Genomic DNA, 16498 nt, shown 5'->3' on the forward strand with positions numbered 1-16498 from the left:
GACCCCAAACTTCTCTTTCCCTAGCCACATTGAAACGTTTCCTCACAAAGTTAAATTATTACGCTAACCCTAATGAGGATGTATGTTGAATAACACATCTTATTCAAATGTATACCAAACATTGTCCTCGTGACGTCTTGTTATAACAGATGTCACCATTACACAAACAACCATTCATTCAACGCATTTTTTTGTGAAGCACTCAACAGCTAACACGTGCATGTAAGTACATTTTAATCAGTCACACAGAGACATTAAGTGGCTCAAAGTATTTGGATCAAGAAAAAAGAATGAATGACGTTCCCAGTTCCATAGCACGGCCTCAAACAGACTTGAAAACACTTTAGTCCCTGTATCGCCAAGTGATTTACCCAACATGTGGTTAGTTCCTTTATGAGCATCTGATTAAGCATGGCTATGCCCACTAACAGTAAAGACTGTTAATTCTCCATAAGGAAACCTTAATTATGTGGGTTTTCCCCCCAGGGTGCAGACATAAGGGAGGCAATTCAAGGTCAGGGCTGTTTTTTAAAACGAACACTGAATACTTCTGATTGTCAAACATGTAATCTCGGCCATCAGATGACGGGCCTTCCAAGAAGAAATGCCGGTGATGAGAAAACATCACCCAGATTGTGATTGCTTGTTTCTTCGAGGCTGGGCCAATCTACATAAAGATCCCCCCTCACAGCAGCCTCGCGTTGAACTGGGGGTGACCTGGCAATCTCAGAAGAATTCAAGTCTGACACGTTGTAAGAAACACATCACTGCTTGCACTCTCAAGCATTGCTTTGATAAAAGCGATCTTCACAAGGTGCAGCAATCTAAACTGACTTTGCTGTAGCAGCAACTCGTCAGTTTTATTCAAATACAGTGTAACTGATTGCGCCCCAGGGGCACACCTGGAAGCAATATTCTAATTAAGTTAATCTGTGAAATCCTGACAATGTGGGTGTTCAGGTGGCTGGTAATCTGATGTGAAAGGAGTCTTTGTTTTCATTGGAAAGATACGGGAGGAGCTGGCACCTGTTTCAGCAAAACGTTGCAGAAAATTATCGCTGTCGAGTTTTCCTGAGTGCAGGCAATTACAAATGACAGTGTTTGTCTTTCTCCTCATGGAACCCAATTTTTACACCATCACTTTTTTTATAGCTGCTTTTTGTGATGGCCTGTCAAAGTAACCCCCCCCCCCCTCCCCGCCCAGTCTTCTTCTTTCCTCAGCAATTTGCTACAGATGATTCGCAACTCTCATCAACTTGATTATGATAATATGTGTTTCTGAGAAATGAAAAGGTCAGCACTGCTGTAGCCTTTATCCAGATGTTCTTTTCTTCTTGCACTCTTGACAAATACATGTACGTACATCAACAGTGTATTTTCAAAGATTCCATAACAGTAAAACCTGTCTTGGAAATACGCTGTCGTTCATTTCCTGTTGGCCACAGATGAAAGCTTTTCATTGTTCAATACCTCTGGCTCCTGAGAATGGAACATTACCATCGTCAGAACACTATACAATATCAATACTCACCTTTGGGCCTCTTACTCAGATGTTAAGCTTTCAAATGGGACTATGTTGATGGGTTGCTATGTTGAGCGTGACACATGTTCTTATTACTCTTTGTAATGAAAGGGTTGGTCTTGCTTAACATAACACAATGTAGTTTAAAAGGAGTTTGAAGATAGGAAATTCTGCTCAAATATTACACTCATTGTCCATGTACTGTATGTATAAACAGTTGTTGAGTTCCAATGTTGCTGTTCCATCCCATGTTAGCTAGAATCAATTTGGGAGAATATTTAGGTATAAATTCCTTTTCTATGTCAGTAATGTTACAAATATCACAAAAACAAGTTTGAGATCTGTTACAGACCTGTCTTGTTCATTCTTAAGTTGCCTTCGAAGGATAGGTTCACATTTGTTCTATTTAAAAACAATAGTGTGATAGAGTTTTTTTGTTCTTGTAATGGTTTAATGTAAATATGGGCATGTCAGCATTGTTTTAAGATGAGATCAGAAACATGTGTACCTCTCCTTTAAGCAACAAGTCAACCCCCCCACGTCAAAAAAAGGCTCAACGCCAAGAGATAGAACTTTAAAAGTGAGAATGAAAACTAAGAACTGAGACGAAGGCTTGAAGAGACATGAGAAAGCAAGAAAAGGATCTAGGAGTGAGAATCAAGAGTTTCACACATTAAAGCCAAGATAACGGAACAACGTTCTTGCCAACGATTGTATGTTTACATTTACAGTATTGCTTTCCTGCCCATTGGATTCACATTAATGGTTTAGGTATCATGTTTGTTGTTTTCACATACAGTCCATTGAGTATGTTTCATACTTGTAAAAGTGACAGTAGTAAAATGACAGTCTCTTTCATTGATTGCATTCAGCAATCGATTTTTGTGAACCAGTAATGGTTGGCAGGCTGAAATACCACTTCATGGCATACCGATGACAAGTAAAGCCTGAACAGGTGAAGCTGCAGTTTGGCTCTTGAAGGTGGACTGTGTAGTAATTGGAACAAAATTCAACAATCAGGAGGCTGAAAGCTTGGCAGCACTGTCTAATAGTCCACCATGTCTTGAACTGTATCCAAGTCCACCTAAACTAGCTCACATAGCTGGTGCCAAACGCCAAATATGGAGTGGTTTTCGAAACAGACAGCGGCTGACACCTAACCAACAACATAGCAACACTAAGTTTCTATAAAACCGCCTCAGCAAGGCTTGTTTTCTTTGTCTTCTCTTTCTTATAGTAGTGTTGTTTTGTATCGTAGTATCAAACTTTTATATATTAAATGTCAAAACGTGTGACACTACATAGAAGTGTCGAGTAACTGGAAGGAAAACAAAACCCTGAAAAGAAAACACTCTGAGAGCTTCCCTCTCTGCCCCGCCCCCCCCACAGTGATGCCAGGGAGCCGTATGGAGACTGACAGGCCTGCTACGTCTCTCTGTCGTGTCAACTAGCTAGCGCCCTCGGTTCCTTCTCACTTCAATGAAGAGATAAAAGCCTATTGACTTGCCAGGCTACAGTTAATGCAAATTGGGCCTACTATCAATGTATTATTTATAGGGAGAGCTGCAGACATTTCCACAGAACTGGGAGCTAAGCTTACAGGAGATTAGGCATGCTATCTCATTCATTTACCAGGAAGTAATTGCTAAACTGTGGAGGAATTAGAATGCGTGAGGTTCCCCAAAGGCGTTTCATCTTGTAACCAGGTGGCTGCCATCAGACAACCCCCTCCAAGGCTGGATAAACAAATACACAGAAGTGAAACTGATAGGCTACATCTGTCAAATTGTCAAATGGTTAAAACTTGATGACATCGCTGCTAAAATAATATGCAATTATTTTCAAGCACACCAAGTTGCTGATAGCGTGAGCCCCAGTCTTGGCTTTCCATGATTACATTTGAGACTTTTGAAAGGAAAATGAAGATTAAATTTAGATTTAGCAACTGTAAGTACTACTAACTTTTAAAGAAATGTTAACCTCAAAGACTCACTGTCTCATAAGATGATTCACAATTACTACACACAAGCAAAAATGGAAGCTGCGCAAGCGAGCAGCTTTCATTTATGGTTGTCATCTTTGATTACGTTAAGGAACAGAGGCACCTTTGTTTACCTCTTAACAATCCTCTCCGTTTCCAAAATTTTACCAACATTTGCGAGAAAAAACGGTAATGCATTTCTGTGCCTGGCACATAACTCGTTGCTGGCAAATGTTAAAGTAAACATGATTATGTAAACAGCACAAAGTGGAGCTGTGATATTACTATCTAGTATATTAAAGAAACAAGCAGACAGAGGGGCTATGTGCCATGCAAAAAGAATACCAAAGCGTACTGTACAGTAGGTAGCATACCCTATGATCTAGGCTAAAAGGCATATTTAGGATATTCGAAACAGAAAACTAACTAACTAAAAAATCAGCTTCTTCCTGTTGTGCATTTTCCTTGTCCCTTTCTTGCTCTGCCAGACGTAAATGATCAACAGTGTTGGGCCTGGCAGAGTGTCTTTTACCCCTCATCTTCTCTCACCAACAACACACTTTGACTGGTTCCCTTCTTTAGCTGAGAGCTCAAATTTGTTATTCACAACTCTCAGCCACTTCATGTGGCGGGTGAATAAACACAGGAAAAAGCAGTCTTACCTTGTCGTCAATGTCACTCTCGCTGTCACACTGTAACAGAAAGGAGACAGACACAGGAAATATAAGGAATTATTCATTTGGCTCCCCCCAGTAGCCCATAATCAGTGCAGATGTTATTTTTGTGTGCAACCTCTCATTCACTGACAGCTTTCAGTGCAAACGGCAGAGGATGAAGAGGGAAAGGAGAGTGCGGTAGTCTAAGAGAGTTTTTCACGTTTCAAAAGCGGCACAGCCGCACAGAACGCCATTCTGGTGTTTTTGTTGCAAATTCAATGAAAAAAAATGAAAAAGATGAAAAGCGAATAATACTATACACTGGGTTCTATTACGAAGAGCATGTTCAATGACTTTGCATTAAGCTGCATCTTGTTTAGCCCTAATTTAGCCTTTTAAGAGTGCTTTAAAATTGGACGATAGTATCTCAAGGACACAGAGAGCTTAGGCTCCCTGAATACTCCTGCACACATTGCCTATTAAGTGTGGTATTTCAAATCTGCCTAGTGTCACGCCAGTCTTTAATTGTTATGTCAGACTTCCACAGGGATAAAGGAATGAAATAACAAGAGAGGTTGTACTCCAAAAAGTGAAATGGGTTTTTCTTCAACGCTCCACAAGTCACACCATTCAAATTCAAAGTGATCAGACTCAAATATTTTGAGAAGAGGTGCAGCCTTCAAAACAACAAGAAAAAGGGGAAAAAAGGTCCTTACTGACAACAGATGAGGAGAATGCTGCAGCCTCTCTTTCATTCGTGACATGTTCACAGACAGAAAAATCTTTTTAGAAAAACGTTATTAAATTCTAATATTAAAAATTGTATGCAAGAATGTGTGAAGTAAAAGTATTATAAGAAAATAAACATGTCTGCTTGATATTTAGTTCCTTTATATATGCACGCGCGCACACACACACACACACACACACACACACACACACACGCACACACACACGGCATGTCTGTGGTCCTTGCTTCTGTTTCTCACATTCATTTGTCGCTAAATGCTCTTGGCCGGTAACTCTCTCTCCCCCAAGACAATAGACAGTGAAGTTGTGGAAACAAGAGTGGTCGCGCTGCAGGCCAGTCCCACTGGACCTCACAGCAGGATGCATGAGGAGCAGAGCCACATAGAGAGGGAGAGGGCCCCCACTGAAAAACCGCCTTCAATCTGTCAATTAAGTCCCTGTGGCAACATATTTAAGTGGAGCCTCTTTATTTTGTTTGACTCCCTTTCAGAGCCGGGCACAATGAGGAGGGAGCTGGGTCAATGGAGGCAAAGCGGCCCTTTGTTGCGAGTGCGGTGGGTCCAAATGTATAATTAAGTAACGAGAGTAATCAGTGCAAGGGCTCAGTGGCCAAGCTCACTCAGGAGAGGAAAGCGGAGGGGGAGGGGGGGATGCTCCCATACCCCGTGATTCATCCTACTCTGGAAAGACAAAGGATACAGCAGGAGTCCTTGCTGGCAGAAAGCTTTAAGTGAAAAACACTGTGGCTCAACCCCTTGGGAGGGTTTATTGTTGTGTTTGCATCTCTATCTGCAGAATAACAACGTCAAGAAATGCCTGAGCTCCTATTGTTCACACTGAAGCATTCCTACACAACAAATAGAGCAAGAACATGCACCTGTTGGAGGATAAATACAGTAAAATTATACGTTCAATATGAGGCTTTCTACTTGGGAAGGGATTGCTTTTTATGATTCCAGAGCCTGTCAGCGAGCGAAAAGAAAATACTTGTGAAAGCAAAGAAAAGGGTGCCTCACAATAATGCACAAAATGTCCCTGAGAAAATACAAGAATGGCCTGACAATTGTATTGTGCTTGTGTAAATATAGTTAAAAGTGGGGTTATTTAAATCAGATAAATAGAATAAATGCAATACAAAAATATGATCATGCGTTTTCTTTGTTACATATTTATAAAATTATCTTGATAACTTGCTCTAAAAAATAGGTAATGACCACTTTGAATAAAATGAGAAAATACAGTGCATTCCCACATGTACTGGGAATTGAAAAGGTTAAATATTGGCCACATTTCTATGTCCTCTTTTCTCTTGGGGAATGTTTGCAAACCCTAATTTCTGGGCTTCTGCTTGTCTAAAGACCTTCATTATTACAGAGTGCAGGGCATTAAGAGGAGAAAGTGGCTTAGGCTTCTTGTCAATCAATTCACCATTCAGACTCCGGATTCTGGACAGATTAATTGTCAGCCATTTCTATACTGCTTGTTAGGGGCACATCACAACCTATAATAACCGCCCATTTGCTCACCAAGGAATCACATTCAAAACAATGTTTCTCTCCATCTTGATCCATCTACGAATTAGAATAAAAAGGAAAATTGATCCAATCTCCGACTTGGCCCTACCCCCAGGAAACCGGTGTATGATGTATTCTTCGCATGCAGCTGAACAGATGACTTCCGTCTCACAGCGGTGTTCTTCTCTAACACTGGGGACGAGTTTAAACCCTAGGTGATGGGAGATGAAAAACTGGCTGGGTCTATTCCCTGGGTGCATGCTTGGACTTGTTGTTGCAGCAGTAGCCATGACACTAGAGATGAGGCCTCACAAGGCTGGAGCTGGCGAGGAGGAAAAATAATATCAAAGAGTCACAGCATGGTGCTTATCCTTTTACAAGAAGCATGCGCTGCAGCAGAGCATAAAGAGGACTATACTAGCTAGGGCTCAGACAGAGAGAGACACAAGCACAGCAGGAGACAGAGAAGCAGGTGGGAAGGCAAAACAACAGTAAGAACAGGCAGGGGGTGATGCTATAGAGATGAGGGGATGGACGGATGGAGGTAGTGTTAGAGCAGTTTTTGTCAGTATTTTATGTAATTGCCCTGTTGGGCTATTACACTCAGTCGAGTCAAAGAAAACAATACAATAGACCTATGAATTGGCTCCTGTTTGTGAGTGCATGGGTCGGAGAAGAGGACCACGTCATTTAGCACCCTATGCTATTTTTAATATCTACACTGGGTAAAATATTTTTAGCAAGCCTATACAAGAAAACCAAATGGTGAAAATGCAAAGCCACAACCCCAAACTGAAACCTCCCGTAACGGCACGTCTGGTGGTCAGAGGGGACATTGTTAAAAACGGAGATATATGCAGCTCACTAAGCTGCCTGACAGGAGCCAAGCCCCTGGTGGTTTGTGTCTCTCATAGATGTTCACAAACCAAACAAACCAAAAAAAAAAATAAAAAAATAAAACCAACTGGCTTGCTCTTCAGAGGCAGGGAGCAAGCAGCAACATCTGCACCTGGCAACCGCCTGCTACGAAGGGTAACAGGGGACTTCAGCTTCAGTGGATAGCTCATCCACAACCCTCCCTCCAAGCATCCCTCCTCCTCTGCAACCCTCCCTCCCCTCAGCCAGCACATCACACGGATGCGTTTGACATTTACACAGCTTTCAACACTTCAGAGACAGGAGATTTATTCTGCCAGCAGCCCTGGATGGAGCCAGGCCTCGACCTGGGCTGGCCCCCACAACCGTGTAGCTCAGCCCTAAAATGAAGCAGGGCTGAGGAAAGAGGAGCAAGTGGGGAAAAAACAGAGAGAGAGGGAGGAAGGGAGGGATGGATGTCTCGATTCTCCTGGACATTTTCTCTGGCAGATTCCGATAGACGTGCAGGGGGAAGACAATAAGCGGTGCGCATCCCGGAGCACATTAAATCGACTGGCCAAATTAATCACACAGTTCTACTTGTCACACTCGGAGGACAGTCTGCCATGATTCCTGCCTCAGAGATAGAGAGAAGAACAGAGGAGGAAGTTGCCCGGCGAAGCAAATGCTGGCATGGCGTCAAAGACTGTCTGCCTGAATACTGATCGCAATCCTGCACTTGCTGCAAGAAATCCAGAAAAACAATAGGCAAAACAAGTTTACTGAGCTGCTGGCATTTCACTGTCACTATTGGTTCCTACTCAAAAAGAGTAAAATAATAAATAAAATGTATGAAAGCAATGTATGAAAGTTTGTGTTTTTATATTATAATTTTAAATCTTGCATGGCTGCAGTTTATCAAAGTCATTGTAAGACATGTCGCCACCAGAGTATGTTGTGAGTATGTTAGATAAAATGGTAATGGTAAGTGTAAGAATTACAGAGAAACGGAACAAACAATTGCCTGCTGTTTTCACACTTTTCAACAACAAGCTTCAAAGTGTTCTCCAAAACAATGTTGCAATGACTTTAACACTGAATTGATCAGTTTGGGATGTGGCTACTACATCTTGATTCCTAAATACATTTACATTGCGATGTGATTGAATGTCCTAAATTAAAATCTTGATAAGTGAGAAGAAATTAATTATGCTGCTGATAAGGCGAGACAAAATGATGGTGCATTTAAAAAAAATTGAATAAGCGGCACGCAGACTGTGATTGAACAATGAGACAGCAGCAGCACTTGATCGCTTGTTGGTGACAATGCAAAAAAAGCAATCATGATGCTGACAAGAGAAGTGGCTTCAATTTAGAAGACATCTCTCTAGGGACATTTACTGAGATACTCCTGATTGTACGGCAGAGAGTAGTGACAAACCCAGAGCTCCTAGAGTGAGCGCACACAGAGGGGGTAATGGTCCATTTAGATAGTTGAGGACCAAAGCAGTGTCGGATACTGGTGGAACAACACCAATTTCCTTCCGCAATTTCCCTCCTGCGGATGCTGGGATGAGGTGTGGGGATGTAGGCGTCGTGGCCCCTCTGATGGGACGTGGAAACAGAGCCTGGGGTTCGCTGGGGGACCTCCTGCTAGGCCTAAAGCATCAGCGGGATATCTGAAGATCTCTTTGGCCTCATGGCGAAGGGTGAAGCCTTACTTGAACTCAGCTTTCATATTATATCAATAGGTTGTTTTGGTGCATGTTCTTATGTTTTTCACCACCTCAGAAACAAACTTAGGAAGCCATGAGTCACTACAAAGTTGAGGAAGTGGTGTGTGTGTGTGTGTGTGTGTGTGTGTGTGTGTGTAATGACATCAGAATAGTCATAAAAGAAAGAACTATGATTCAGATAAGGTTAAAGTTTCATGGCTACAGTGCATCTTATTTAAAAAAATAAAAAACCGCTTGGGGAACCTGAGCAGTGTATTAATATTAGGGTTTAAAAGGCTTACTAGCACCACTGCATTTAACTCTCAACAACAGAGAAAAAAAATCTAGTGATTGTTCTTGACCCGACAAGCTGTATCTGAAAGCACCACCTAGCAAAGTGATTTGATCACAGGATCAAATCTATACAGCCATTTGACCCTTAACCTCCCCAGCAGGCAGCATGGGAAGTCAGCTGATTACCCTGGGTCAGCCTAGGAGCTCTGGATTAGGAAAGTATTGATCCTAGTGAAGATGTAGGCTCCAGAGGGAATGAGATTGAGAGAAAAAGCTCTGCCGGGTAGAAATAATATCGACCAGCAGGAGAGGCCTAGACAGGCTCTCACGTAAAACCATATTTAAGCTTGGGACCTCGGAGTTGGCTGTGCAAACAGAGAGACGGCTTCAGCAAAAGCTCCTTTCACAGAGGCCCATTGAAAGAGGACAGAGGGAGAATGAGAGTGGAAGCGGATTGAAGAAGACAAGCTCAGAGAAATGCTCTTTGCATTAGCCAGACACACAGAGGCCTCTGGTTCAGAGCTGACACACTTAAGGGGAGAGTCAGCGGGGGCCATGTAAATCAAGCCAGGGTGAGGAAAGATATAGTCCTGACCGGGGGCTAAACTAAGCAGACTTTAACATTACCCAGAGTCCATGTAAACAGCACGGAGACCTGGCAGATCTCTGTTTCACTTCCATGCAAAGTACGTGGTGAGGTCGGGGGGGAGGACGGGGAGGGGTGCACAGACAGATTGATGGTGATAGAGGTGGGGGTACACTTGAAGAGCTGTCCCCCTTCTTCACTAAATTAAAAGACTGCCTTGTCCTTTCCAACAAGAAATCCCTCAACCTTTGCTTTCAGCACTCAGGGGAGTGACAGAGCCAACTGGGCTGTCGGTGTGATCCTTGGAGCAGTTTGGCGAGGGGGAAACAGACAGTAATGGCAGATGTATGAGGGTACAGGGAGCATTTATTCCGCTCAGAGAGAGAGAAGAAAACTGCCAGAAACCTGAAGGGACAGGGAGTACACAACTGTGTTATGAATATAGTCGTGGAAGAAAAATGGGGACGTAGGTACGAGAGAATGAGAAAAAAAACCCACTGATTTATGTTTTTTCTTCACACCTCGTCTTTCATAAGGCTCCCTTCGGCTCCTTCTTGTCTCTGCTGATCGTGTGGCTGTAACTAGCTCGCTATCTTGCCTTCAGAGGTGAACCCACACACACATACGCATGTACAACCCCTCAGCACCTCCCAGTGTTTTGACGCGGCCCAGGGCCCGGTGCTGCTGAGCTGCAGCGGCAGACACAGGGCATTGGAAATTTAAGTCGGGGCGTAGGAGAAATTAGGCGGGGAGGCAAGGAAATGGGATGTTGACTTGAACTGGCCCCGGGGGCAGCTGAGAGTCTCCCTGTGCAGCTCCGCTGGCTGCCTGACAGTTTGATGGAGCGAGTGGAGGCTTCCCCGCGGCCCGAGCTGCCGTCTCTAACACTGATGTAGCTCAGTGAGGAACAGATTGAGCCTCCAGGCATCGCTCTGTACTGCTACTCCCCCCCTCTCTCGCGCTTTCTCACTCTCTGTACTGCTACTACTCTCTCTCTCTCTCTGTCTCTCTCTCTCGCTGTCTCTCTCACTAATCCTGTCAAGCTAACACACAAAAACATGTACACACACATGCATGCATATACTATCGCACAAAATCACTTACTGTATGCACACACAAAGACACTTAGATACACAGAAATAACAGCAACACCCACAGAGAGCTTGGCTCCCTCATTCCTTCTCCTCCCTACGACAGTAATGTGATGAGCACTACAGATGCTGTTTACTGAGCTCTGGCCGGCGCACAGGGGGAAGGAGGGGGAGAGGGAGGGTGGGATGGAGGAAGAGGCAGAAGGAGGTAGAGTCAGGGGGCTGGCTGGCCACCATAATGAAAAGAATCTGGCGGCGGCCCACTGTGTGCTGGTCATGAGAAGCATGTGCCGCCGGGGGGCTCTACTGCTAATTTCGGGGGGCAGACAAGCGTTTCACGCTAGACTTGTCATCGGGCCAGAGGGGGCATTCATACTGGGTGACAGCAATTGCGAAAGGGCGGGCAGGGGGTATGGGGAGGGGGAGCGAAAAGAGAGAGAGGGAGAAAGCTTCAGCTCCCTTCCCCCGCCTTGTACCTCCTGTCCCCCCTTCTGCAATGATCAAACGTTATTGTAGGCAGGGTGCAGAATTACAAATGAGTGTCCTGTGGCAACGGCTGGAACTGGATTTAACTGCTCTCTCCGCTCTGCTCTCCAGTCAGGTGGCCACGAGGTGCACACCTCATCCTCCAGCCCCTGCTGTCCAAACACGATTCCATACTTGCAACTTCCTAGTTAGCATGACAATAATAATCTGTTACAAAACAGACCTTAGGGTGGGCGATACGGATACAATCTTAATCTCTTTCTATCACTGTAATTTTCATTTTATATCTATATATCTATATCTATCTATCTATCTATCTATCTATCTATATATTAGGACATACTAAATATACTAAACTCAATTTATGGATAAAACAAGCAGGCAGGGGAATCCAGTAAATTAAATACAGGACAAATCATGGTACATCCTTTGCCTGCTCGCTGATTTGCAACATTGCTCCCAATAGTCTTTATTCACCCACAAACAAAAGGATGGGTAGCTCAGTATAAACAGTATGACAAACTCTGATCGTCTTATTGTGTATATCATCATACCGCCTAGCCTTCGCCCCGCCATGTCCTTGGTTTCTAGCAGCTCCCTCCATCTTCACAGGACAGGCAGTCTGTTAAAGGTGAAAGGACTGACGGGCACATCTTTAATCAGTGCCATCGACTGGCCCGAGGATTTGGTGCGCACTTGGGGTTTATCTCTCAACTCGGCTAGATAAAATGATCACGAAGTCATTAAAAGAGTTGAGAGAGATAAGAGAAGAAACCGAAACAGAGTGAAAAGACACCCTGTCAGCCCAACCCCTACATTATGAGAGAGAGTGAGGGAGGTGGAGAGATGCAGAAGCTACCAAGCAGCTGGCAGCCTTCCCCTTAAAGAGAGAAGCGGCTGGCTCTAGTCTGGCAGCCAGGAGAGGCAAGCAGGGGACAAGCAGGGATGAAAGGAGGAGCGTGAGAGATGGAGTCAGTGATGAAAGGTGGGTGGTTGATGGTAGATGAGTGGATGTGGGATGGGATGGGGGGATTTACCAGCTTGCGAAGCAGAAACTTCTGTTCATTGCCTCCGACTCAAGCAGTCACATGAGAGACATAGGAAGGGATGGGAAACAGAGAAAGAGAGAGATGGAGAGCAATGTAGAAGAGAGAGTAGGAGAGAGTAAGGGAGGAGGCAGCCACATTGCACATCTTCAGGCTGTGAATAATTTAGAGGAGCACTGGGGAGACGAGACAAAGATGAACAAAAAACACTGGCAGCGTTTGACCTAGAGCTGCCGCTACATCAGTGCACATCACAGAGCGGAGAGCTCTCTCTCTCCCGCTCTCACTCTTCCTCCTTCCTTCTTACGCTCTTCATCTGCCTCCCTCTGTGTCAGGGAGGAAACAGCTGTACGCTATTCTTGTTTCACCTCACATTCTATGAAACTCAACAGAATGGCTGACAACTTTGTTTCGTAAGGATCTCTCTTTCTCCCTCCCTGCGCTGGGCACGTCAGAAGAGTCGGAAGAGCAGTGCGCAAAACGGATGCGTCTACATGCAGACTATACGGGGCCGTGAGGGCTGATGCATGTGCATGACACACACCAGAGGCTAATGATGCCATCAAATCATGTGAGAGAGAACATCTTCACGGGATCAAAGCATCGACTTCAAAGAGTTCACACTTGATTCTAGCCACCTCGCTGCCATGACTTCTGTGATTAGTATTGTCAGCTTTAACACTCCACTAGTGTTGAAACAATTAGTTAGTTTTAATTATTGATACATATTTATCAAGCACAATGTGTTCTATTTACTTCTAGCCTGCGAGGCTGTGCTGCTTTTCTTTCCATTATATCTTAGTTAATTGAACATCTTTTGGTTTTGGGCGGTTGGTTGGCCAAAAAAAATGCAATTCAAAGACGGGGTGGACATTTTTTCTGACAATTTAAAGACAGAAACAATCAACAGATTATTTAGTGATGAAAATAACCATTAGCTGCATGTAGTTGGTAACTAAGTCATTTTTGAAGAATTTGTTGATCTGTGATCACAAAACTACTTACGAGATATAAATTATTCAATTCAATAAACCTAATATATATTAATATATAATTAGAGTATTTTTTAATTTACAACTCATAAAGTGACATTTTTTGCGAAAAATTTCTTGCACGATGCCCACATGGACACAGTTGGTGTCAAAAGACATGATGCGGTGAGGGAACAGTACTGTGAGCAACCAAGCAGTGGAAACTGTGGACAGCAGCAGTAAATAACAGCTGCCCTGTGATTAGGCACACAAGAGGTTAAACAGAGCTCGTTCACGCCGCCTTTGTCAAGGTACCATGAATCACCTCACCTGCTGAAGTGAGAGAGAATGTGTGTGTGTGTGTGTGTGTGTGTGTGTGTGTGTGATGAAAGGACCACTGGGCATCTGTGGTGGGAGTGACAGTTGGGCGGACAGAGGGCGGTCTGATCAACCGAGAAGGGAGGGGCCATTTATTACTGTAATTAAGGAACCGTGGGAGTAGAGGAGCAGAGATTTTAAATGCACACTGATATGCACATGGAGTAAATCTCTTAATTTAGTAGGAATGATTGTGTGAGGCGAGTGGATAAATAGTAAAAACATGAGGACTAAAGATGGCAAACAAAACATGAGGTAACTCGGTTCCCTCTCTTTATTTCCTCGCCCCCTCCCCCGCCGCCCCTCCCTCCCTCCGGCACCCTCTCACTCCCTCTCCCACTGTCTTCTGCTCGGTCTGCGTGGCTGATATTAATGGGACGTCCCTTGTTTGTAAATGTGCCAAGTTGTATGCACCGCTGCGGGCTGTCTATTATAGCAGGCCTCTGGGGCAGCATTTCCATATGGCATCACATATGGCACTCAGCAGCATCAATTAATGTTGTTATAATACTGATTTTTATGAGCTAGGGTTTTACTCCTTTCCTCTCTTCTCTACCCCTCCACCCCCTTCCTTTTTTTTCCACCCACTGTCGCTGATTCTTTGATTCTTCAAACTGCCTCTCTTCGATTCCTCAAACCTTCGACAGCCTGGCTTCGGAACAGTAGAGGATCCGCGAGGTTTTCAGGGACAAATTCCGAAAGCTCCTACCACCTCTACTGAACGCCGCTCAAAGACCTTAAACATGACTTTGCTCCCGCTATACAGCAGAAGAGAGGTAACGCCACTGCCAATCTGAGACTTCGATCAATGGAATATGAAAGAACATGAAAGAGGTAAACACAGCAATTACACAGACTGAAAACTACGTTAGATAATATTACATATCTGCAAACAAACACTGCATTTTACAGCACCTATTGTAGTTTTGGTCACATTAGACCAGCATCAGGGCCTATTAGTGTGTTAAATTAGGCCTGTGTTTATGCACAAAGCAATAGGCAGATGGATGTAAGAACAGAATCTGAGGGGCCTTTTTGTTCCCTGGTGCCTTTGGTGGTGGATCTGACAGGAAGGGAACAAGAGCGTAGCAAAAAGCCCTGCTTAAAAAGCTCGCAGCCACACCAGCCTTGTCAGCGACGCCACAATTAGAGACTAGATCACTGGCGCTTCCCAGCGAGAAACATCTCACCACCACTCCTCAATGGAACTCTTTCGTTTGAGGAACGCACTCAAAGCTGGGGTTTAAAACGTTTCGGATGGCTAATCACTCTCAGGATGAAAGGCCCTGGCGTGTTCATTTGTCTCAGCGCGGGGAGCTTCCCTTGCCGTTTCTCTGTCTCTGATTCTGATTGTTTTTGTTCGCTTCTTTTTCAGCAGGCAGGCGAGGCAGGCGAGCTGGCAGGCAGCGCTGTTTGAAGGTGCAGTCAGACCCGAGTGCAGGCCTGATGCTTTGTAGTGATATTTCCAGCAGCACAATCTCATTACTTTTTGACGTGGGGGATGCGTGCAGGGGCGGTTTGTCATTTCACGCTGTCAAAAGTTCCGTGAGGGAACGAAAACGGGAATGGAACTTCAATGACCTGCATGCCTCTGGCACATTAAGACTGAATACATTAAACAAAAAAAACAAAAAAAAACCAGATAAAATCCAATGAACCAGATCCTTGAAGATGCTGGTAAACTTAATGTCCAGTCCCCAGGGGTGCTGAAGGAATCACTCCTTATCTGGAATCTTTGTATTGGATCTATTTCACAGCCTCCTATACCTGTCACTATACATGCCCTGAACCTAATTAACCAAACGCACAGCAATGCATATACAGGCAGCCAGCACGTATGCATATGTAGCTAAGACAAACAGGTCTTTGTGTCTTAAGAGGAAAAGTCCTGAGGGTAGCATCCCACACCTCTCAAAGATGGTGAGAGCTTCTGGACCTTTTCCCATGGGACAATCATTGGCAGCTCCCCCTTAAAAACAAACTGTGTGTGTGTGTTGTGTGTGTGGAGGGGGGTCCTTCGAAGTTGATTTCACACAGAGTTCTTTCAATGCAGAGAAAATCTTTGCTCTGTTTAAGAAGCTGCCAGGCACTGATTGAAGCGCCTGGTTACTAGCCTGTTGCTGGGGTGACTGTCCCAAAGTGCTTCCTGGGTAATTTTCGAGGTCACTGGTTTGTGCACGCCTATGTTGTGCAGATGGGCCCACCCTCATTCAGGGCCCAGCAGGAACTCTTTCATTAGCCCCAGTGAATGGCCTCATTCATCCCCTTCACCTCAATTGGTCACGCTGCGTCTCCGTAGAGGGCCCGGCACAAAGTTTTCTCTCTTTCCACTCCATGATCTTCCACGCACCACCCACCTTAGTCATGCTTCACTTCAGGAGCATGTGGTGGCTGAAGCTTCAGGCCTCATCTTTGGCCGCAAACTACCTTGGACCGCCTAATAGATGGAACGGAACTGACATTGCCGTCTCCGTTTATCTTGAAGAATGTTAAATAAAAACAATGTGTGACACATTATTGAGCAGTGTTAACTGCATGTTTTTTTCATATTTAGGAAAATGTAATCTTACTATAGAAAGTTTGCAACATTAACATATGTGCATAAAAATAAGTATTTTGTAAGGATCTCTATGACTTCCAGACTCCTATTTCT

The 16498-nt window shown here is 44.2% G+C and overlaps 1 protein-coding gene across 14 annotated transcripts in view; it reads right to left on the minus strand.

The window, feature by feature from the left end:
- The window catches only part of fbrsl1 (fibrosin-like 1), a 318377-nt gene that overhangs the window by 88845 nt on the left and 213034 nt on the right, over positions 1-16498 (minus strand). For 11 of the 14 annotated variants that reach the window (XM_035995470.1, XM_035995454.1, XM_035995460.1 and 8 more), the window contains one exon: positions 4166-4195. The exons of the other annotated variants lie outside the window; for them this stretch is intronic. In XM_035995470.1, coding sequence (XP_035851363.1) covers positions 4166-4195 — 30 coding nt within the window. The remainder of the gene's footprint in view (positions 1-4165; positions 4196-16498) is intronic. 14 annotated transcript variants of the gene reach the window in all.

The sequence above is a fragment of the Sander lucioperca genome, chromosome 2, assembly GCF_008315115.2.
Source record: "Sander lucioperca isolate FBNREF2018 chromosome 2, SLUC_FBN_1.2, whole genome shotgun sequence".
Lineage (NCBI taxonomy): Eukaryota > Metazoa > Chordata > Actinopteri > Perciformes > Percidae > Sander > Sander lucioperca.